Raw genomic sequence first — 25,293 nt, 5'->3', positions numbered from 1 at the left:
CACAGAGGACATGCAGTGGCTGTGGGAAAGCAGGTGCTTCATCACATGGTGGCTCATCAGGAGGGTCTTCACGTGCAGGCTGATCATGTACAGTTTCATCTAGTCCAATAACTGGAAGTTCATCAATTGATAGTCCTTTAAGTGCTCCACCCATTCTATTGAGACACATAATGAAAGCATGTGTGCAACAAATAATTTGACAAAAAAAAAACTATAATACCACACAACAGTAGCAGTACAAATAATGAGTGATGACATACCGTATACAAATAGGTGGAAAATACTCTTCATCTGAGCTGTCATAATTCTTGCCATCATCACTTTTGGGATGAATGTTGGAAGAACCTTCATCTGTCCAATCGATTCTGTAAAGAAGGGAAAATTAGGGGGGAACAAAAAAAATTAAAAATATAAAAATCGTTCACAGCACATTTAGAATAGTTAGAAAGTATCACTTACACACTATTCAACAGATCATTGAAAACATTTTCCCCCATCTCCTCCTCAACAATACTCATGTCCTGTAAGCTGTTAAAAAATAAAAAAAATACACCAATTATAAGTTTATAAAAGAAGATGACATAGCTCAAAGATGGTACAAGTTAGCTGTTACCTTTGCTCCAGGCTCTGAATTTCTGTAGCTCCTGCAATTACATCCAAATGCTCCTCTCTGTAAAGTATAATCACAGCATGTTTCTTTACACATATGGAGAGCGACGGTAAACACTACAGAAAGCTGACTCACTTGCTATTTTATTAGCATCAGAATCTTAGAGTAGCTTTATTTATTACTGAACCAATGTCACAATACAACAAAACTACAATCAGGTTATGAAGTGTGTTGGGACCACAATAGTTTCAGAGTGATGACTTGCCTTTCTGTGCCACTAGAAGCACCAATCGTTGACAGAGCTGGGGCTGTCACAAGAGAGGGTTTTCCCTTCATCGGAGTAGACGCTGAAGGACTTCTCTCATAGCTGTAGGACCAGTGACACATCTGAGGTTACAGAGTCACACACAGCTGTAATAATTGCTGTTACCGTACATAAGATGAAGCTGAGAGGAATGGCTTGCCTAGACTTACAATATTGAAATATACCTGTATACGTGATAAACAGCTATCAGATACAAGTGTTAGATAAATCCAGTGATAAGTCTGCTGCCTGGCACGTAGCTCGCTAATATGCAGCTTCATATATCTGTCTCTCTCACACTCACACACGCCACTATCAGCTGTGGTAATTTTATGAAGCTGTGGCCTTATCTAGGTAATGCTACCTGACATCTTGACAATAGTTTGGTTGAAACGGGATGTGGGGGTGGGGTATTACGTGTATAAAAAGACAATTGTGTGTGTAGGATTAATTACCTGTCCAAGAGAAAACTGGCAACTTGAGCGTCACTTTGAAAACCTTTTTCCTCCATCAGTGACTTCCATCGTGGAAATGCCGTGCCAATGTTGATCCGTGTTTTTTGCCGTTTCTTGTCACGCTTGAGTTTATTCTCGTCGTGTTTCCGCTTCTTAGATGACGGGGGTTCGGTGTCCGCCGCTTTTCGTTGTGATACAGAGTAGGCATGATCCTCCATTCGTCTGATGTTTGGCCACACAGTGCCAAACAGTTTGCCAAGTCACTCACGCCTGCCGCCTTGTTCACCTTTGTTGTTACTGAAGCGCAGTATACCTGCTTCTTCTTCTTCTTTGGTTTCAGGCAGACTAAACGCTTCTCAGGCATAATACTGCCATCTACTGTTCAGTACCATCTCAGTTCATCTCTCTCAACTTGCCGTAGTTATTTTCGAGCGTAATGGGAGATCTCGCAATCGCTAGTTTATTGCCTCTGCACTTGCCGTAGAGCAAAGATGTCAGCCCCCATGGCTGCGCGACCCGCTCCTATGTAATTATAAATAACGAATTCTAAGGCAACGCAAATATTATGGTTAAAAGGCTGAGCTCAAAGGTGATGATAAATAACATAGTTATGTATAATATATTACATTTCTGACTTTATATTCCTGTAAAAATTACACACTGTAGCTTTAAGAGGCCCTTCAGGCTATAAATGAACAAGAAAATAAAAATGGTATGTGTATATGACTTTTATAATTTAGCATAAGTTATACATTTTTTATTGCTGTTCATTTAACTACAGCTCTGTCAAATTAGAGTTAATATTAAACTAAAATGTTGCACAAACAGTGAGCTGATTCCTTATCTGGCTTCATCTCTTAAATTTTGCAGGTTCATTCTTCCTTAAAAAACATCCTCACTTTAGTTTTGACGAAATTAAAGTGCACATCATGCATAGTCTATCTACATACTGGTTTGCGGAAATCCTCCCGCATCTACACATAAGAATGTTTGTAAATTGTGTGGAATTAAATTAATTTAAATTTTTTTTTTATAAAAGTAGAGGTGTAAAGGGGAAGCGCTTCAATTACCTTTCTGGATGCAATGTTAATGTCATTCTGCTCTGCTGGTTTTCGTACTTTTGTCGAATGACGCCATGGGATTAATGGTTCAGTGACGGGACATGGTCTCTCTAGTCCATTTGTTCATCAGACTAACAAAACTCTCTTTGCTCACTGTGTTCATGAAAATCATATCTGGCGTTCGCTATTTATTTCTACTGCTTTGTGATTTCTTTTGTCACTTGCAAGACTGATAATTAAGCTTTTTGCTTAGATCAAATGCTTTATATGGGACGTTGAGCTGTTGCAAAGAGCTGCTCCTAGCAAGGAGCCTTTAGGGCCCACAGCATCACAGCCACTCTCTGTGCCACACAACAGGTGTGCTATTGGTAGCTTATGAGGAAGAAATGGTGCTAGCTCATTTAAGTTGCTACTATTTATTTTGCCTCCATCATTGTTCTGACAGAAAGTGTGAATAATGTTGCAATTTTCTCTGGAAATGTAGGAAATTTGTATATTTGGTTATTAAACGTAAACAAAGAGTGTTCATAGAGTGTAAGTAGCTCACAGTACTTACCCTTTACCCGAGAGGAGTAGGTTTGTACCTTTAGTTGTCCAAACATTTGTAACATTGGTTTTGCAAGCCCTAGCTTTTTTTTTTTTTTTTTTTCTTTAGCTGTTTCCAAGGTGACAATGTTGACTGATTGTGTGTTTTCTTGTGGTTGCTACAAGTTTTTCTTGTGTGTTGCAGAGTACCTGTTTGTAGATTCTCGTCTCCCTTGAAACCAAAACATCTTCAAATAAGAAAAAGGCCTTTTTTTTTATTTGTTTTTGGGTTTTTTCAGCCTTTTCTAATTTCACTAAACTTTATCCAACTGGGTTTACATCGAAAGTGGGCATCTAATGGTAAGAGATCCATCTGATTGGCTAAAAACATTAAAGGCTTCATAAATGGTCAAATACTTCAAGCTTAAGTCTAATTAACTAAACACTAACATATAATATAAATGCAAACACTTGAGCAAACTATTAATCACAGTTAATGTCCATTTTTGCCATACAGTAAGCTTATCCCACAGGCTGTTATTGTGATGACAGTAATTGTTGTTACATTTTGGAGTCCTAATATACATAAACAGTTTTGGGGTCTTAAAGTTGTTCTCTTCTAGATTCTGCAAAATGTTCTGCCTCATCTAAGCCGTTCATTTCAACAATATTAACATATTGTTTTCCAGCTCTCTCATGCCTCTCTCATACCACGTCAAAATTACATTCCTTTCTTCTCTCTTCTCCCTCCTTTTCCTTCCTTTCTGCCGTCCTCTGCTGTCTTAAGAGAAACAGGAAGAAAGTGTGAAATGGTACCACTATAACCAAGCACACTGCTCAAAATGAACTGAAATAGCTGGAATCTCTGAACAGTTCATTTTCCAACAATGCAGGTTAAAATTCTGGATGTTAAGCAGCTCACTCAGAACACAGTCTATGTAAACATATTTATTTCCTCGTACTTTAAAGGACAAAAACACACCAAATGGTTCTGTAGCAGATTTTAGCCTACTGTAAGCCAAAAAGTCTGTTTGTTTTCTGCAGACACATATTGGGTAAAAACTGATGGTTGACCGGATTTATGCTCTTATTCTTTATGCCAAATGCCACAACTTCTCTAGTGCTCAATCCATTATGCTTCTCTGTAGACAGAGAAACATAACTTTCCAGCCGTGCAAAAAAAAAAAAAAAAAAGCAATTTTTACAACAGATATCCCTTTTATCCTCTACCTACAGTAGAGTTGCTAGCAACACTGCTTTCTGTAGACTAAGTATGAGCAATCCACTTAAAAGTTATATAAAAACCCCTGAGCTGGGAAAACTACACAGGTTGCCAGAAAATTCAGCAACAAATAATGCATGAAACCCTTATAATAAGAGAACCAGACTGAAATGGCCAGAAAGAATTTCCAAATCCATACAGTATAACCGACCAGGGCCTTCAAAAGGTACCGCAGCATCTATCACAGGCTCCAGGAACGCCGCCTCCAACCAGTTGGCCACACTGCATTTGCATATGAAACATGAACCACCATGCATTTGTAATATCAGCATAAAGAGCTAGGCGTGTCGTAATGACTAAGTTTGCAAATATTAATATGCAGCACGGGTTTCAGTTCTTCACAGGTCAAATACTACTTTAAGTTGGTTATCCAGCACTGTTTTTGTTATACCCAACAAATCCCACTAAAATGTCTCATCCCTTGTTGTTTACTTTTGCACTAGTCTACTGTCAGTCATTATGACCCCTCTTAATCTGCTGTTTGATTCAATTGTACACTGTGTAAAAACTAATTTTTTTATTTTAAATCAGCTTCTAAAAAACTCTTAAGTTTCTGTTATGGAAATTTATATTTTTTCTGTCCTGTTGTTTTTTTCGGAATGACTACAGATTTTATATGTTTACATAATTTTATGTAAGTATTTTCTAAGTGTGCATAAGTATAAAAAAGGATAAGCAGTATGCATAATAATAAATACATATTTTACTTATAGTATTACATATAAGATGCATGTCCAGCCTTCAGTCAATTTACCTGCTTGTCGTTTTTGCAAGGTCCATATTTAAAAGTTAAACACTGCAGAAATATTTGCCATAGTGTAGCTTTTTCTTATCTTTTTTTTTTTTTTTTTTCCAAAATAGGCAAAAAATTTACAGTTTTAAAATGTAAGCAAAAAAAATAATTGGAGCTTTTGTTTATGTTATCTGGCTGCATTTTGTTTTTTTTTTTCCGGCTTATTTATATTCCACCAGCAGCCATATGTGTGGGATCTGACACACTGTCACTAACCAGCATTATGCATGTGTGCTCAATGAAATGCTTTTGATTTCGAAGCCCATTATGGAATTAGACCACATCTGGACTATCACATCTGTCCTTATATGTTCCCAAAAAATACAGAAAACATTTTATTATTGAGATCAACCATTGACCTACATATGGTTTAAATAATTCAGTTTGATGTTTCTGTGACGCTTTTCTGGCATGAGCCTTAAATCATCTTTGTACCTATGTAAGTATGTTGATTGCCTGTCAGTTTTAGATTAATAGATATTATGCATTTGCTTTTCCCTGTTTATCCTATATACTGATCCTAAAAAATGAAATTGCACAAAACAGATTGCAAGATGCGCTGCATGTCTGGACACACGGAACATAGTGCTGGGGGTGGGACTGCTTTTTTCTTTGCAAACATGACTTGAGCAACCTTTTCAGCAGGATTTGGCTGCTAAGTGTCATCGGAGGAGAGGCAAAGACCACTTAAATGTCACTTACATTAGAACAGCCACTATCTCTGCATGAATAACATGGTCTTTAGATCTGTAAGAAGTAGAAGCATGTATGAATATATATATTTGTTGAAAAACAAAGGAATCTATTGGCATGACGAATACACACAAACACACACTACCTATGCACTACATGCTGTAGAGCTTCAGCTCAGCTCTGACGGGACCATCTGTTCCTGCTGAAATCAGCATAGCAGGATCCTGCCGGCTCACACACACAGATGTAGCATGCTTCAGTTTTGGCATAGTGATAGTCTTTTTATTCCCCACATTGACGCAGGACTGTACTCACACTGCTGAAATTAGTAATATGATGTGGATGCAGGACTTAATACTGCATAGATAGATAGATAGATAGATAGATAGATAGATAGATAGATAGATAGATAGATAGATAGATAGATAGATAGATAGATAGATAGATAGATAGATAGATAGATAGATAGATAGATAGATAGATAGATAGATAGATAGATAGATAGATAGATAGATAGATAGATAGATAGAAGAGTAGACACAAGGTGCACAACCATTTAAATAATTGATCAGGGGGTGTTACACAGCCTTGTAAGTGTTATCTATTTTTCTTGTCAGAAGCAACCTCAGCATTTTCTCTGCCTTCTCATCAATACTCTGTTGTCTGACCTCTCCTGGCCTGCATCTGGATTCGGTCAATATACAGTTTCAGTGAAATCGAGCTTGAAAAACAATGTAATATATAATTCTGGTCAACTTTTTCTAATGGAATACAGTATATATATATAGGCTGGAAAGTAACATTTATTGTGGGCTTTTTTTTTACATATAAAAAACAAGCTATTGCAGTAATTTGTATTAAATTATTGCACTTGGTTTTGAACATATATGCATGCATATATGGAGGACCAACTCTGCCATATTTAAAAATAAATACAGAAATAAATGTCCTTTAGGTTTATAGAAATTCCTAGATTTTGTTAAACAAAAAGCTTCTTGCAAAATCCTTGCTGAATATTTGACCACCCCTCTTATCAGGAATTGTGAAGCCCATATTGGTTGGTTTCTAGCCTAATGAATTGCAGGGAGTCACTGGTTTGTAGAAATAATTCCTCCTGAATGAGCAGTTGTAGACAATGAAGAGTTGGTTTAATTAAGTTGTGAACCTTGCAGTAATCTCTCACACTGAACATGAATGTGACAACAGTGGAAAACCACACTTTTTTTTTTTTTTGTATTGTTTTTACAATGGAAACATCTTTTGCAGAACCTAGTCTTAGCAGCCATCTGCTATAACCAACTTGGTGTCTAAGAAAATAGACTACCGTCCACCCAGGAGTGGTTTTCTTTATTAAAGAAAAGGATCCTTTAGTGGCTCCATCTAGCTAGGCGGAGAAGCTCTAAGCTTGCAGTAGAATCTGAGGAATTAAAATTGTTAGGATTATTTTCATTATTGTACGTGCTTGTTAAACCTGCCTGTTACGTGTCAAGACTAATGTTTTCCCAAGCCGTTTATCTAATTAGGACAGCTCATCTGTCAGGATAAAAAGTAATCATCTTTATTGTGTACATAACAAAGAATTTGGAATGAAACGCGAGCATAGAGATAGAGTGGATTATTCTTAACAGAGAGCTCTGTCTCTTTGCATTCGGATGTCCTTCATCTAAGAACACTGGAGTCGGTGAAGTCCCCTCATGTGCAAACATGTATGATGTAATGATGTGATGTTGTGGCAGGCTGTGTGTGCAGTATAAAATGCTTCTTTAAACCATTTTTCACGGCTGCTGCTGACTCTCTGACGAAGCGAGACCCAAGGTACCCTCATATCCAGGGCCGGCGATTGCTATAGGCGAGATAGGCAATTGCCTAGGGCGACAAATGTGTTGGGGGCGCCCTCTAGCGTCGCCCTTAGGCTTACTTCCCATTAATCATAGAATTAGAAAAAAAAGCGAATTAAACCGGTTATGAAGCGTCCGTCAGTTTGACTTAACCTTACGTATATATAAATAGCAAAATATGAACAAATAAATATACCACCGTTTTTTTTTTTTTTTTTTTTTCACATTTAAGAGAAAATCGGAAAAGATTCTGATCACTTTTCAAGCGCCCTCCAACCCGGAAGTCGTGACGTCAGAACGGGAGCGTTCATGGCGGCCTCCTGCACTATATGCGATAGCCAAAACGAGAAATCTGAAAGCAAAATTTCGACTTCAACCGAGCGATTCCTACCAGGAGACCATTCTGATGTATCAGAGGAAGAATATTTGTGTCTGGAGCCTCACATGTTCGACCCAGATGTTTCAGATGAAGAGAAGGCAGCGGACGAACAACAGCGAGTCGGACAATGAGTGGAGATTGGACGTCGGCCGGTGTTATGCCCAAAAGTGCATGCCTGCCGAAATATGCAACCCCAGTCGCGGGAGCGCGCCTCGCTCTGTTGAACTGCATATCGACGAGGAAAACGGATTAAAATATGTTCAATGGAGCTTAGGTTCTTATATTAATGATATAAAAACGTTTAAAAATACCTCTCGTGGGAAAAAAGTTGTGGTTATTTGGCAGATTAATTTATAACATTACGGATTTTTTGAACAACATTAAATCCAAAGATTTTGACCATGGTACGGCTGATTTATTTGTTGTGGTCTCTTGTTATTTACACACAACACTAAACCGTGATAGCCGACGTGAGTTTGGAGTTTGCAAAGGTTTCTCTTAAGTGGAAAATCAAACGCGCATCTACACAGCACAGCGTTCACAGACCAGTGAGATGCGTTCACTGCGCGTCAGAAAGCTATGGTGCATTCGGGAGCATTGGAACATTTTAAACTTACAAGAATGAGGCATAAAACAGAACTGTATTTTACTGAACTGTATTGTATTTTTGTTTTTGTTTGTTTGTTTATGCATCTCACTGGTCTGTGAACGCTGTGCTGTGTAGATGCGCGTTTGATTTATAATCATCAAATAATCATCAAAATGGGCTTGCACTGATGAGCATCAACTAAGAGGTCTCAAATAAAATCTCATTTGATGATACCATCAACGAATTTGCCATTAGGAAGTCCAGACGAGTCAAATTTTAATGCTGCATCAATTTTGAAGGTGAATAGAAATACCCGAAACAACTGATAGATAGGCGCAAAACTCAATCTCGCCTAGGGCAACCAAAGGGCTAGAACCGGCCCTGCTCATATCCATGCAACCTCTGCTCTGAGTAAGATTACAATTCTGTAAAAGTTGTTGTCATGTTTTTTAGTCATTTGATACAAAACTCTTTTAAACTGTTAATTAAAGTGTCTGTTTTGAGGGATCTTTTCTCAGGAAACAATCGAGTAGAGAAAGCTTAAAGGTGGGAATGCAAAAAATGTAATGAAAAAAAATACAAATTAATATTAGAAAGAATAGTGCCTTCAAAGCTACCTTGTTTATTACTAAGTCATTTGGCTACAACCATCAACATGGTCTGTAAAGTATGAATACATTTTCAGCATTTGATCCATTTTGCCTTTTTGTTTCATAACCAGCAAGAATATGCCGCAACCACTGTGTTTGAATTCATTTTTTTTTTTCAGACTTCAGCCTTATTTTTTTTTTGTCCTTTTTATTGTCGCGGAAAACCTGACTCATGAAATAAAAAGAATAATAATCTTTAAATAACTCCAGTAAACTTTCCTACAGTAAAACAATACAAAGAGTCAACGCAGTATTTGCGGTCATGTTATGACTTCTATGCTAAAATAAATGTGTATATATGTATATATGCAAAAAAGGTTGCAAACTGTTGTAAATTCTATTTAATGAATGCATGCCTCTTATGTTCTGAGAGAAATTAGGTTACGAAATGACAGATAATGTCTATATTGTGAGCACAGGACATATTGATGATATCCCTTATGCCCTTTGTCTGAGTCTGCTGCATAGTCCTGCATTAATGAGACATAATGCAGATATCATGTCAGTCATGCACCGAGCATGAGCCTTATTGCTGTGGGACATTTGGTGTTTTTGTGTGTAAATTCAGTTTACAAAGGTCAAATCTGTGGAAAGGTTTAGATACATTTTTATGCTATTGTTTCTTACCATGTTTGTTTTTTATGAAAAGTTTAATGTTTGGTTCAATATCTTTCTAATTAAAAAAGATTAAATTTTTTTTTTTTTTTTAGAAAAGCAAACAGTCTTTGTTGTAGAAAGAAAATAAGGAATTATAGGAAGGGAGTCGTCTTTTAATCTTACGTTTAAATGGCATATTTGGGGTTATGGTTATCAGTAATGTTTAACGTTTGGATGCTGAACTTTTGGTTGTCTAAGCTAATGGCTGTGCTTTTATAGAATAGAATAAATCTAAAAGGTAAGAGAGTTACAACGGCAATTAGCTTTTACTTGTTAGATGGATTTGCGGGGGAAATTATTGGAGAGAATGTGCAGAATCTCTTGCAGTCATGTACAAAATTCAGCAGGTGGGTTTTAACTAGCCAAAAGCAACAAAGGATTCTCCCCTGGTTGTCTGCTTCTTAAAATGCCGGAGGTTTTCTGCACTACCACCCCCTGCAGTCTTGATCATGTGGTGTTTTGCCTGCCCGGCTCTTGCCATGCAGCTTCCTGTAACCTGCCGTCTGTGTTTGGGACCACTTTTCCCTTCATGTTTCCCGACCTCTCTCCGTGCCGCTGTCTCTCGCCAGTTGAGGAATGGATTGAGCAAACAGACTTCTCAGTCAGCCAGCACCTGTTAAAGCAGGGCACGCTTCGTCACAACAGAGGCTGTGAGAGTGATGTGCATCTGAGGCGTGATTCCACATCCGTTCTGCTGATATATCTCACTAACTGGAATGGAGTGATGTGTGTGTTCTGGCGTCTGTGTGGCATTTATAATTACCACAGACTTTTGAAGATGTTTTCACAGATAACCTGAGAGGAAAGCACACATGTTAACAGTGAAACGGCTTAACACACTGCTTACTTACTGTGAGTTAAAAGGCAGTGACCTGATAAAGATGTTTGAAAACAAATCAGCATAAAAATAAAGTCTTTTTTAACACATTCGTTTGGGGAAAAGGAGAAAAAAAATAAAAAACTTTTAAATTCCTGAGTTTTTAAAGTCAAGTCTTGGTCAGTTTGTGTGTTTACCTCCTCTCCCACCTAGTTAAACATCTAAGGCCCCAAGTATGAGCGGGGCCTGTCTTCTCCCCTTTGTTATGCTAACCACTGAAAAAGGATACCTGTGTCTGCTGATGGTTCTCTAGGTGCGGGGTTGGGTACTTTGGTGGGCGATGTATCATTCATGGTGGTTGTCGGGTCGGTCCTAGGCTTCCCGGCCCTGTAGGGTCCCTGCAGGGAGTGGTGCACACTTGGCCTCAGAACCCGGGACTCTCCTCCAGGTCCACCTTTCGTGTCACTGGTCACCGGTGGACCCCATGGGCTCCCTGCTGTGGGACTTCACTACTATGGTCTCTGGGGTCAGGCCTTAGTACTGGGGACTGGGGTTTAGCCCCTTGGGGGTCAGGCTCAGGGTGCTCTCATCTGCGCCTCTCTGGTGGGTTCGGCCATCCCTATGTCTGCCTTACTTGTATCCCAGTGATCTGGTGGGCCTTTGGTTACCTGTAACCACCCTGTAGGGTGAGTCTGGGGCCACCCACACCTGCTATTGAGCATATTTCTCTTCTGAGGAAGCTTTGTAAATCCTTTATACACAAGCATGCCCATGCATACATACCACAGGAATTTGATTCCAGGTGTTCATATACAGACATTAATACTAAATACTGAGCTAAAGCTTCAGATATATACCACCCTAAATAATAATATGAAATCACCATAGCTTTTGACTTCCACACACTTTCTCTAACTTAATCTGTTCCTTCCTCCCTTCTGTCTATTTCTTCCTCCCCTCCCTTAATTTTTTTCCCCACTCACCTTCCTTTCTTTCTCCATTTTCTTGTTGTATACAGTTTTATTCTCTAAATAATTTTCGATAAAGTTTCTTATGTAAATACCAAGCGGAGCCTCATGGACAACCATAATGGTCTGCTTGTGAAAGCAAATCTGTTGGTTTTTATCATCCAGCTCTGGGACATCGATTCCCAGAGCTATATTGACAAAACAGGACACACACACACACAAAAAAGGAATTTATAAAGCCAGTTAGAGGTATTACATTTAATCCATCCATCTATTCTATGCAGTAGCTTGTCTGTGGTAGTTGCCGGAGGTAAAGCAGGTAGGGATACAAAGTGGACATGCAGTACCTCTAACATTAATGTAACCAGAGTTGTTAAATTAATGCTTTATTTTTTATGTAGGTTCATCAGACAGCTTTAAACATAGAGACGCACCATCAGAACATTTGTGGTTGATTATGCTGCAGAATGCAGATATAACCTACAAATAGTTTAGTCATTTTAAAGTTGCTGCATTTAATGTTTTCACATTTTAACATCTACAAGAAATATGCTCAGATTTACTAATATGTATAAATAGATGTTTAAATCAGCTGATTTTGCAATTAGGGCTGGGTAAAAAAATCGATTTAATCGATTTTGAATTGATTCCTTTAAATTTTTGCAAAATCGATGTCTAGGGAATGAGATCGATTAGTTTTATAGTGATGCGTGTAACGTTCACATTCAAATGAGCAGGAAAGATATAGCCAATAGGTTGACTGAAGACATTAATGGGGGCTGACCAGCAAACACCCTGTAGTTGTTACAGATAATGCTGCAAATACGGTTTGTGCAGTGAAGATAATGCAGCTCATGCATGTCTGCTGTGTCCCCACTGTGTCACGTCTGCATGCACGAGTGAGGCTTCACTTTTTCACTTTTCACAAACAAGTTTGCACTTTTGAGACAGTTTTGTTCACATCTCAAGTTTAAACTGTCTGATTTTCAAGTTTGACTTTGTGTTTAATATGACAGGAAAAAATAAAATACATGAGTATTTCGAAACACATTGGAACCACTTTCATTGTTGTAAAAACAGATCGAATTGAAAGTAATTGATTTAGAACTGTATGAATTAAAAATCGAATCGATTCAGGATTTTGGCGAAAATACCCAGCACTATTTGTAATATACATTAACCTTAATTTGCATTTATATTATTATCAGTGAATGAGTAAATATGTTGGGGTCAGAGGCTATGGCACAATGTGTGTCTGCGGAGTTCGAGCGGGTTTTCAAGGAATATGCAATATTCACAATATTCAATGAATATTGTGAGGAACACCTACTGGTTTCCATGTGGAGAAGTGCTCTGCTTAGCTTGCGTTTTAGATTTAGGACTGGAACCCAACCTGAGAAGAGCAGGGTTATGTATGTGTTTGAAATGGTTAGGGTAAGGGTGTTGGCCAGGTCATAGAAATGAATGAAAGGAAGTCAATAGAATGTCTCTGTAAGAATATGCTGGTGAAGATTCTCAGTCATCCAGGTCATAGGCATTCCAAAAAAGTAAAAAAAAATATTCCACTGGACTTTGTTTCCAACTTTGAAGATGTTTCGTTCCCCATCCAGGAAGCTTTCTTTATTCAAAATGTCTGCATTCACATTGAGTTTGGGGTTTTATAGAGTGGACCAAACACAAAGACTTGTTTTTGCTTAGAAACATGCAAATTGAACCTGACGAGTAGGTCTGCCCCTTTAGAGTGGGGGTCGTTTGGTTCCATCGTTAGTCTGTTATCCCCGAAACCTTTCTATGATTCTGAAAGGGGGTGTCATTAAAGGGGATTGTTCAACTTGGCTGGGAAGGGGAGGGGCTCTGTTCCTGTGTTCCCCCTTTACAGGGAAACAGAGCATTAGTATAAATATATACTAATGATTTTTTGGGGTTTGGCAAAAATTACTGTAATTTTGGGGTCCAAATTACTGTAATGCTTTATACTGAATGTAAGTAATGGTGCTTTTGAGCAGAGATCCCATTATATGTAAAGCACTTCCTTTGAATTAATGTACAAAAAATGCAATTCTAGGAACATGTTGTAACTGCATTACTATTTATGTCTTCTCTTGTCTGCAATATTAAGTGCACCTAAACATTCTCCTGAAAAAAATTATAAATGTCAGGTGTAAGAATTATGAAAAGAGGTAAATATGCAATTGTATTATTTTCAATAGGTCTTTATGTTTGCAAAAACACGAAGGAGTCAATCACTTGGTTTACTGTTAAAAAAAACTCCTAATGGTTGTTATGGTAGCATATTTAGCATTAGCACTGACTGCAAGAGGGAACATGTTGTGAAAATGAATTCCTCTAACTTTAATTAGCACAGCTTCTGTCTTCTGACACTCCAGCTCCACTGTTCATCTTGTCTGACGGTTATCAGATAAGAAAGGTGTAAATTGCAGCCCACAGCTTCCTTAGCATTTCTCAAGCTCCCCAATCTGTCTCACATCTTTCACTTTGTTTCCTTCCCCTTTTCAAAATGTTCCCATTCCTGTGCCTGACTGACTAAGGAATTACACAGCAAAGGTGTGGGATATTCCTCATGCATAAAGTTCTTGTGGAAATCGATGCAATAACTGTGGGACGTGATAGAGTTAACAGGAGTTTTAGTGCCTCTTTGCGTGCCCGGATAAGTGTGTTCACGCTAATGTCCACGCGCCTTCTCTGGTGTTAATGAGGCAGGTTTTCAGCCAGTCCCCCCCTCTTTTCTCCTCTCCTTCTCAGGAGAATCTCTCACAATCACACTTTAATGACCAGCCAGCATGGTGTGAACAGGAGAGAAATAGAAAAGGGGGGGCACTATGGTAGGGTGTGGGGAAAAATGTAATAATTGATCAGTTTCAGTCTATGGAAGACAAAACCACAGGAGGATTTATTAAAAAACTGGCTGTTATTTTTTTACAGGCAACATGAAACCTTGGATGAAACCTTAATTTCCCTGAGGGGTGCTGAGGATGATGTGCTGACTGTAGGCCACATGCTGTTATTCTTGAGAGGGCTTCATTTAGTTTTGATTTAATAAACATTTGGTTCACATTTTTAACATTTTTTTAGCTATCAAAAATCGTAGGAATTTATCAGTGTTGCACACATGATTGTCATTTCAGAAAAAAAAGAAGGGAAGTATTGTGTGGGATTGAAGCTGTGAGATGAAATTGTTGTTTATCATGGAATTGTTCTAATAATGAAAATCAAATGGGGGCTGGCACACTGCTATTATGCCTCTTGGCTGAGCGCTTGTGTTTGTGTGCTTGCACTATAATCATGTGCATGCAGTCTTTAAGTGGCCAAGTCATGTTGGAGGAGAGCTTACCCGCCTCCAGCAATAAGCGCTGGCTCGGAGGTAACTGGCAGAACAGTGCTGGGACACGGACCCTGCCGCTGCCAGGTGTGTCGAGGAGGTAATTGTCATGGTGGCCGGCCTGAGGCCAACAGCTTAGAGGCGGAGGGCTGGGGAGAAAATGAGGAGCAGCTTCTGCTGGAGACTGTTTGCCTGAGGGGTTAGCTCAATATCTGTGTTGTTGCTTATCCGATTCCACTCTGTTCCCCACTTTGTACTTGTCTTATTGTTAAACGCTCCTCTTGCATTTCCTATTCTTTCTGTCCTGCATGATCATTTACAGCCGTGCCTACTCTGCTGTTTTTGTCTAAACTTTTCCCACACCTTACTGTTCCACTTTACCTTTCATCTCAGACTGTTTTCAAAGTTTTATCATCAGCAGCTTTCCTGTAGAAAATACAGTCTGTCTCTCGAATATTTATGTTTTCTGATATGCATTTTTTTTTTATAACTTTGGCATAGAACTTTAAAAATATGAGATGCATTGATGCGGAAATTTATCTTAAAGGTTTTAAAGCTGTTTACACTTTAATATCCATTTTTTAAATCCTTTGTATTTATTACTTTTTTCTAACTATGATTTGAAAGCATTGCTACCCAGGGTTAGAATATTTATTTTTGGGAACTTTATTGTTTAAAACTAAATAAATTGAGGCTTATTGGATACCATCAATGTGAAGTATGAACCAAATATTTGGTCTTCAATCAGTGTTTTTTTTTTTTCTTTTTTTCAGTGTTTTCAGTGTTTTTAACCAAAAACTAACTGTAAAATTTGAGCATTTTTCACAATCAGCATATTCTTACATAGGGAAAATCCAGTCATAGACTATTTCTCTGTTCAATTTTATTATTTATTAGCGACTTAAGGAGGAGGTCTTTGGCTCTGGCTTGTAAGACGGTGAATGAAAACAAGCACATGTTTGTTTAACGTCCCCCTCCATCAGAACATTGCCAGCTCATGAAATATGAATACGGGCCTGTGTGCCTTTTTGCATGTATTTGCCCTATGTGTGTCTACGTCTTTCTGTTGGTGGACTGATCAGCTGTCTGTCGGATCCTTTACACCAGGACTGACTCATGCACCTTTGCAGAAACTAGTGTGTTGTTGTGAAAGTAGGAAGTTTGAAGAAAAGGTGCAAGTGAAACCGAGTTCTGAAATAAACAGTGACGTCAATGGAGCATGTCGGGAGTTATCAGCAGAGTCTTGTTTACATGTATCCATTTTGTTTGTACATGCAGAGCATCAGAAAAGTATTAATGTTAATCTTAACTTAATCCATGGTGTATCACGTTAAAAATCACACATTCCAAGTGTTGGTCATCTGAATTTTAATAAACTAGGCTAACCATAGCATACAACATGTATTTATAAAGCACTTTCAACACCCAACAGGACCAAAGTGATATACAAAATCATAAAAGACAAATAATCAATCTAAAAAAGCAATAAATAAAGGTGTGTATGAAAGTTGTATTAAGATACTAGTACTTCAACAAAGTATAGATTATTTGTCTAAAACGTTTGAAAAATGAACATTACTGGTAAAAAGTTCATTCTCACGTCATCTAAACTTTTTGGACTGCGTTTGATTGGCCAAAATACAGTGGCAGCACCACACTAATGCCTTTTCTCTTGATGTTAAACTTGATGTAAAACTTGTCATAGTTAGCAGGATGGAGCGAAACACATGACGATCCAGGAAGAAACCTGTTAAAAACCTTGCAATACCAAAATATTGTAGTTTAGATCAAAGCGTATTAATGTTACTCTACGTACTTCAAGAGCTGTAAAGGAATGCACTGTGTTCACATTTTTAAAGTTTCTCTACCTAAAACTTTTCCTGATTACTTGGGGAAAAATTATTACTTTATTAGCTGTTTGTATTAAATGACTAGAAAACATGACAACAGTTTTAACAGAATGGTAATGTTACTCAGAACATAGAGAAAGGGTTCAGGTTACATATGGCAGCGCTTACCAACGGGCTCACTTCTTTAGAAAGTCGGACGAAAATTATTGCTAAAGGAGCATTTTATCATCACATCTCATCCATCCATCCATCCATCCATCCATCCATCCATCCATCCATCCATCCATCACAGTACAGTTGCTATCCAGCAGTCTATGGGCGAGAGCCGGGATACGCACAACACAAGTCACAAGACTGTCGTAGTACATCATACATATGTTTTTAAATCAGGCATCACTGGCTCTAGCCATATCAAGATAATAAACAGTATTTTTAGATCAGGGATAGTCCAATGCACACTACTATAACTCTCTGTTAATAAGGAATTCTAAGGAAATCTGTGTTACGTACATAATGATTACCTTTTGTTTTGATACAAAAACTCCTAATTAGGTAAGGTGCTTGGGAAAACATTTGCCTTAACATTTAATAGGAAGGTAATATAAAGGGTTAGCAGGCACATACATCAATCATAAAAAAAATCCTAACAGAGGCATTATAGAGTTTTCTATGATATGGCCACCTGTAGCCAGAACACAGAACTGCAGTGTTCTTCTGCTAGCTCACACTCATACTTATCCTTTTTTTTTTTTTTTTTTTTTTACTGTTATCACCATATGTGGTGTCTGAGTTAGGCTTGTCCCAATCCGATCCACGTATCGGATCGGGACGCCGATATTGGCAAAAAAATGCGTATCGGCAAAGCATGTAAAATGCCGATCCAGACTGCCGATCCAGTTTTTTTTTTAAATCCGGTCCGTATTTTCCAGTTTCGCCGATTGAAACGATCCATTCCACTATTTTGCGCCAGTGTTCCCGTTTTGCATTTTTATTAAAACTTACAGTAATATAGCACCTTTAACTGTTTACGGTTTTACTGCTCACTGTGCAATTTCAGATTGCTATTCGTAATTTTGTCCAGTTTGTGTTTATCTCTTAATAAACAGGTAAGTTTGTTGTTACCAAGCATTGTGTTTTATTCAATCTCACCTAATTTAGCTGGCTAGATGTTATCAAGAGTACTAAAACCCTTTTCAACATGAGTCTTACAACTAAGGCTAAATACTTTAACTTAAACTTAAATACATGCTCGGATAGGCTGGTATCGGCCAGTATCGGTATCGGATCGGAAGTCCAAAAACAATATCGGTATCGGATCGGAAGTGCAAAAAGTTTAGCTGGATGCTAGTCGAGTCTGAATATCCATAAAAATCCATCTTGAATATAACATCTTGATTGTTTGCAAGGTTGTACTCCTTAAACCATATCCACCGAACAGCGCAGGAACTTCCCACCAAAAGTAAATTTAGGAAAATAGGCTACAGACTTATAGATACAGTAGTTGTAAAGTGTTGAATAAAATGGCTATTTTAAAAATATTTTTTTGTGAAAACGTACAAAATGCAAAATCTAAGCACACCTAAAGGCACAAGTACGTAGGAAGTCGTAGGACAGAACGTGTCCACAGATAAAAAAAGGAAAAAAAAAAACGTTGCTCACACTGTATTGCTCTCCATCAAAGATTTATTAATGTAATCTCACTATGACCTTCATCAGACATGTCTGAAGGTCATATCAACTGTGCAGGATGTTTTTGGAAACCAGTAAAAACCTACAAAATATTTCTTTAATTTCTACATCTGAATCTCGCTGCGAGTCTATGGAAAGGTTTAAAAAATGCTGCAGTTAGACGCTATTTATCGCTTCAAGCTCAGCTTTAGCTTTTTTGTGAATAATAATAAGCCAAGACAAAGACTTTAGATAGCAAAGCAAATGGTTCCAGCGTTCACTGACTAACATAGAGTGAATATCAAGGATGTCCACTTTTTTGATTTACAGTATTTTTGTTAAACAGTCCTGAAAACCATGTACTTTCCATCCAAAGTACACAACTTTGCGTTGGTCTAGAACATGAAAAAGCAATAACATGCCATAGTCTGGCAAATGTAAACAACTTTCAAGTGACATGAAAAATGGTTTCATAGCTCTATAATGAAGTTTTTACTGAGTTGTTGAAGTGATTATTAAAGCTTTCTCCTGTTCTCTTCCAATCTTTGCCCAGCAGAAACCCTCTTTCTAGAGTGGCCAGAGTGAGAGACGAGCACATGAGGAGCAGAAACGTCTCGCCATCAACATCCTGACGAGTAACCTTGCTTCTGCGCCCCACCACACGCCCTCCGACTCCAGAAGTGGGCGTCAGCAGGAAGGAAACGAGTGACCACTCCTCCTGCAGGCATGGTAAGGCACTGATTGTTTAGTAGGTGCTGGGTTTTGCGTGTGGGGGTGTGGATTATCCACTGTGGAGAAGCAAAGGCCATGAGTTCAATCTGATAAGTTGTTAAACACATCGCTGACAGATAGTGTGAGTCTTTTGGCTGAAAAGTATATGTGTGATAAAAGCTTGTTTAGGGCAGATAGGGAAGGAGAGCTCATACATCACTGAGAATGGAATAGATGTCAAAGCCAGTAGAACATAAAAAGGGAATGAAGAAATTCAGCAAAAGGATGAGGCGAAGGGGAAAAGTAGCACAACAGAAAATGTTTACAATATGACGAAACGGTCAAATTGGGGAAGTCACATAATCTGGCTGTGTAGAGACGTATCTATATTATATGGAAAGTTGAGTGGAAGAACAAAGTGTGATTTTAAAAAAAGCATATAGGCAAAACCTAAATCTGCTTTCAGAGATTGGTTTGAGATCACATGACATGAGTTCCAACCATGACATTTTTTATCCTCTCAAAACCCACCATTTTAAAGCGTTTACAAATAATAACTCAGAATGCATGAAAATCTCACTGGTAAAATGATTATCAATACAGACATGTTAGACATCGTTGGAAAGCTTAGATTCTCCACAATTCAACCACCTAGTTCATTGTATGGACATAGCGAGCACCAAAGCACAATTAACACAAATATAGCAGCGTGTCAAAATTTCACATGACAAAGCAGCCACAACAAGCAAGCATGTCTTTATAACTGTCCATCCATCCATCCATTTTCTAGCACACTTATCTTGAGTGGGGTCGCGAGTAGGGATGGGGATCGAAACCCGGTTCCATCAAGGACCCGGTTCCACTTTTTTCAAAACCAGAAAATCAATAGCGTTTGGGCTTATCGATACCTCTATCGAGTCTGGTCGTGTTTTTTTTTTCTCCCGGAGGTCCTGTAACATAATTGTGTGTCCCTCGAGTCGCGTCACAGCATTTAAATCTAATCAATCCAATCACTGCAGCATGTCCACCAATGTTTTGGAATGAAATTGTAAGCAAACAGATATTAAAAGTAAAACAAGTGAAGTCTGGCACTTAACTTTGCTCGCGACTCGAGGATGGCTGAACGGAAAAGACTCCTCCTCCTCCGGCTGCTGCCCTGCCGCACCACAGTCGGGCCCGTCTTCATCATCCACTCAGTACCACTGGTAAGCGCGCACACAGACTTTGTAGCTTGTCCGGTCAGTTAAAAATAGTAATTGTGAAATCCGTCTTGTAATCGGAAGCATACAAGCTAGTTAGCTTGAAAAGTAAATAGTTTCAGACGTGCTGCGTGATGATGTGTTCAGATTGGCTCAGTAAAACGACAATTAGGTTATCATGATGCGTTCAAGTGTAACGTAAAGAAAACGGGAAATTTAGTTTTTGGCGAGAAACATGAGTAATACAGTTGTATATTGCTCTAATTATTTTAGAATATATAATTAAACTACTGATGCCAACATTTATTAAAAATTACATTTAATTTAAAATACAATTATTTATTTGTTAAATATTTTCCTAATCACTAAAAACATGATGAAAAGTGACAGTAGACAATACATTAACCAACAATTGTGAAAATATATTCTAGTTAGTTTTATGTCATTTCAAAGTGGCCTATTACATTAGCCATGTTTATTGAAGGCTAGAAACGTTTTTGTTATGCTCACTTGTTAAGCAATAAAAGCAATACCAGTTCTGTTAAAAAATGTTCTTTGCATCGTCTTTCCACCAAATAACAGAAAAGTATCGATAGTGGTATCGATAAAGACTCTGATTGATAAGGAGTATCGATAAAGGTATCAATATCAATAAATATTAACGATCCCCATCCCTAGTCGTGAGGTGTGCTGGTGCCTATCTCCAGCAGTCAATGGGCGAGAGGCGGGGCACACCCTGGACAGGTCGCCAGTCCATCGCAGGGCAACACAGAGACAAACAGGACAAACAACCATTCACACACACTCACACCTAAGGGGACTGTAGAGAAGCCAGTTAACCTAACAGTCATGTTTTTGGACTGTGGGAGGAAGCCGGAGTACCCGGAGAGAACCATGCTCAGGGAGAACATGCAAACTCCATGCAGAAAGGGCCGCGAATTGAACCGAGAACCTTCTTGCAAGGCAGCACTGCTACCCACTGCGCCACTGAGCAGTCTTTATAACTGCTGTTTAACATGACTCACCCAATTTCCATGTATATATTCAGAAACTAGAAAGTGTTAGCTTTCAAATAATGTATCATATATGTAATTTGTGCTTACAGTTCCTAAGTTATTTGCTTTTCCATTTGGGTATGCAAAATAGGCGCAAATTTCCAAAAATGAGGTGGATATTAAGAGGTTAAGTGAAGCAACTACAATTATTTGAGCTCATGTTGATAGAGATGAACAGGGTCTTTTTTATTTTACTGAATGTGAAATTCATTTTTTTCATATCTCATTAGCATCGGGTGCAAGTATTGTAGAAGGTTCTCTATTTCCATAGCATTGAATCTGTTTCTGGTGACCTTCTGAGGTATCCTCTTCATATTAGTATTACGACTGTCCGGGTACAACTTTTTCACTTCCAACACAAATATTGCAGCTTTGAGGATTGACCAATACTAATATTGCCCTGGTACGATAGAAGTTCAAATCATGTGTACTTTTATTGCTTATTATGTAGTGTAGAAAATTAGAAAAGGCTTTATAGAATTATATTACTGAGAGAAGATTAGTTAACAACAATAGGTATGAGAACAATTAAACTATTCATTAACTCAACCTTCACAGACTGCTTGAAATTAAAACAGAATTTGAGTTTGTTTTTTTGTTTTTTGCTACATGCCCATATATTCTTACTGGTTTGTGACATCATTACCGGATTGGGACATTACTTAGAATCAATGCAGGATTAATAACGCTTAATTATTGCTTGAGTTATATCCTTAGTAATATTCTCCTGATATTTGGTATAGAAATATTCTAGTTTGTAAAAGCTTTGTCATCTGCATATTTTGCAGGTTTATAAAGAGTGTAAACGTGAAACAGCTAGGTTGTTCATAATGTAAAAGGATGCATGAGAGGCCTGTAGTAGAACACAGATGGTGTTCAAAGGATATCTCAGTATCAAAAACAGGTGAGGAGAGAGAAAATGTCAAAAAAAAAAAACTAAGACCATAAAAATATAACATAATATAAAACACAGGGTGAAAACAATGTCAAAAAGAAAAGGAGATGTGCATAGTAGAAGGGAGGGGTGGAGAAGGAAGTAGAAAGGTTGAGGTAAAACGGGTGCAGGGCGAGGAATTGATTAATGGTCCTGGCTTGTGACAGTGGAAGCTCTTCTCCCATGGGGGGTTGGGTTGAACACAAGATGAATTATTAAAAACTAGAGCAGAAGAAGGGAGGAGAAAAATTGGTACAAAAAGTGAATAAGGGGAAAAGTTGTTGGTTAGGGATGCAGACCAATGAAGAAAAAAGGCAGGTGGGGAGAAAGGTGCATTGCAGAAAAAAAAAAAAAGTGAAGATGTTATTGAAAGTACCGATGTTGGACATTGCACAAAGGGAAAACATAGCTGAGCTCATAAATAACCAAGGGTAATGAGACCGGTGCATTCCCAGTGCTGCAAACTCAGTACTGTGATTACTCCTGACTCCGGCTAATACTGCTGACCTTGGCAATGGTGTCATATTGCAAACAGAACAACTTATTTGCCTTGATGTTCTTATAGAAGCTCAGTAAATACACTTGGCTACATTGTATGTTTGTTCCTTACTTCGTTTTGTGCAGCTATAGTTTCATCTTCGTTCACGACTGCTTGCTTGTGCATACTAAACCATCATTAGTGCCGGCTTAGATTTTGGGGGAGGAGATCCTGGAGAAGTCTTAGAGAGATGGTATTTTGCAATAACAATAAAAAATAATAATAATAATAAAATTGAAAAAAACATTGAATGTGAGAATATTTAACTTCAAGGTGGTACATGCATGTCGAGAATGGATGGAGACCCAACAATTGTACTTTTTCGCTATTGCTGGTCATTCAGTTGGTAAGGTCATTTAGTCCTTACCAACTAATTGACCTTTTCCCGATCATTAAACATGTATAGAGATTTTCGTATGTTTTTCTTTATGCAAGAATAATTGTTAAGCAGGGGTGAGATTCTATAATCAAGCTCCAATTTTATACAGCTACAGTTTCTAAGTCAAATAAATTGTCCATCTTTACTTCACTAACATTATTTTGCATGCAGTTAGCATGCACGGCCTGCAGAGTATATTACCCCTTCAAATATTGCATCTAAACAGTCTCTGATTATGAGTTTTTACACAGTTATACTGCATTTAAGGTTAAAGTAGATGTTAATCAATAGATTTTGTGCAGCATTAAATAAAAATAAGTAGTCGGCACTGTGTTAAGGTACCTGCTCATCAGCGTTGATAGTCTATGCCGATTTTGCATTCCTCAGTTATTTATTTTTATCTTTTCTTTTTACAAGTCTTTATATTTTCCTGTCAATATTTTAGTTCTGAGTCCAGTATGTTTGGCAAAAATGCACCTGCTTTTAGCAGCCAGGTCATAAAATGTTATGGAGCCCCTAAAAACCATGTCTGTGCATTACTAGGAGCAAAGTATAGAAGCACACAGACACACATCCCAGGCTGTTAGTACAAACTGGGCATTGTGTTGATGTTTTGGAGGCTGGTTTGTGGGTTTGACTGATTATAGCAGAATTCTAGATGAATACCACTCTTGTCTAAACAATACAGTCTGCGAATACTGATGTTATGCAGCAGAAATGTTCCAGTATATGGTTTTGCTTTTGCTCATTCCCCCCATTTCTTTTAGGGTGGCTGAAAGGCTTGGTAATATTTCTGATATTTCAATGTATCCACGCATGTGGCTTGTTTGTATGTATTTTGTTCACTTCCAAATCTCCTTAGCTGCACATTTTATTGCCATTTTTAATAACTGTAAAGTGTTTTTGTTCTGTTGATATACCTGAAATTTCCCGATCTGGGACGAAAATGTATCATTCTATTTATTTTGGTCCATGTGTAACTCTGTGTGTTCCTGGTAATTTGAGAGACAGCTAGTGAGCACAATAAAGCAGGATGGAGGAGTATGGTGAAGCCGGCCTGCCAAGCAGAGTGCAGATAAATCACTGGATGAATTTTTAATGCAATCCCCCTGAGGCTGCTGGATATTGCAGTGAAGGCACCGAGTTGTATCTTTTTTTTTCCCTGCTGTCTTGCTTATACTGTCTTTCAAGGACTATTTCGAAGAGATGTTTTTGAAGTTTATTTTTCCTCCACATGGTTTCTTTTTGTGCTAAGGAGGTGTGACATTTTTCCAAAAAAGCCCTCCTGAAATGTTGCTGCGGGGTATTTATATTAATGATAAATTTATAGTAATTCTTGCGGTATTAGTTTCACTGTGACAGTTTGTTCTGTCAACCTTTCAACAAAACAATCCTTTGTTTTCACTTGAAGTTCCTAAAGTTCATAAAAGTGCTTTATCTGCCTCTGCAGTTTTGGCACATTTTCCCTATATCTTATTTTTCCTTTTACACTTTAATACACTGAAATATTTCATTATTTTCCACTAATAAATTCACACTTTTTCAATTTCGCTGTGAAAGTGTTCATTGCACCTTGGCCAATCAGGAGGATCACAGCTATCAGAACTGATATTGCTCTTGTAAGTTTTGTCCTTGCCACTGGGTCATGTAATTTAGAGCAGATGGCTGCAGAGACCGGAGGAGCTTTGGGTAGACAGGAAGCAGAGAAGAGGAAAGTCATGGATTCTGCTCCGTTTAGTAGAGAAATAGCTGCTACTGACAGCATGTGTAACTGGCCACAGCACCTTCAACTTTTGCTGTAAGGCATTACGGACCGATGTAGGGCTGATTGTTAGAAGTGATGGAAGTAATTTGCAGGAATGCTCATGATTTTTTTTTTCTTATCCTTGTTCCCCTTTAACAGTCCAGTATGGTTTGTGATGAATGATTTAAATTTCTCCCATATTTTGCCCTTAATGTCCTCTGTTTTTTTGTTTTTTTCCTTGCTTTACAGTGTTT

At 38.1% G+C, this 25,293-nt stretch overlaps 1 protein-coding gene across 6 annotated transcripts in view; it reads left to right on the top strand.

Moving 5' to 3' along the window:
- The window catches only part of LOC119782608 (spermatid perinuclear RNA binding protein), a 113,730-nt gene that overhangs the window by 47,888 nt on the left and 40,549 nt on the right, over window positions 1–25,293 (top strand). For 4 of the 6 annotated variants that reach the window (XM_038283627.1, XM_038283630.1, XM_038283626.1 and 1 more), the window contains exon 3: window positions 19,036–19,208. In XM_038283627.1, coding sequence (XP_038139555.1) covers window positions 19,206–19,208 — 3 coding nt within the window. In that variant the 5' untranslated portion in view covers window positions 19,036–19,205. Of the gene's footprint in view, window positions 1–19,032; window positions 19,209–25,293 lie in introns of all 6 variants that reach the window. The other 2 variants (XM_038283629.1, XM_038283628.1) reach the window with 1 other exon arrangement.

This window comes from Cyprinodon tularosa, unplaced genomic scaffold (genome assembly GCF_016077235.1).
Source record: "Cyprinodon tularosa strain WSP-4 unplaced genomic scaffold, ASM1607723v1 ctg196, whole genome shotgun sequence".
NCBI classification, from domain to species: Eukaryota; Metazoa; Chordata; class Actinopteri; order Cyprinodontiformes; family Cyprinodontidae; genus Cyprinodon; species Cyprinodon tularosa.
This window is presented reverse-complemented; position numbering and strand designations above follow the sequence as displayed.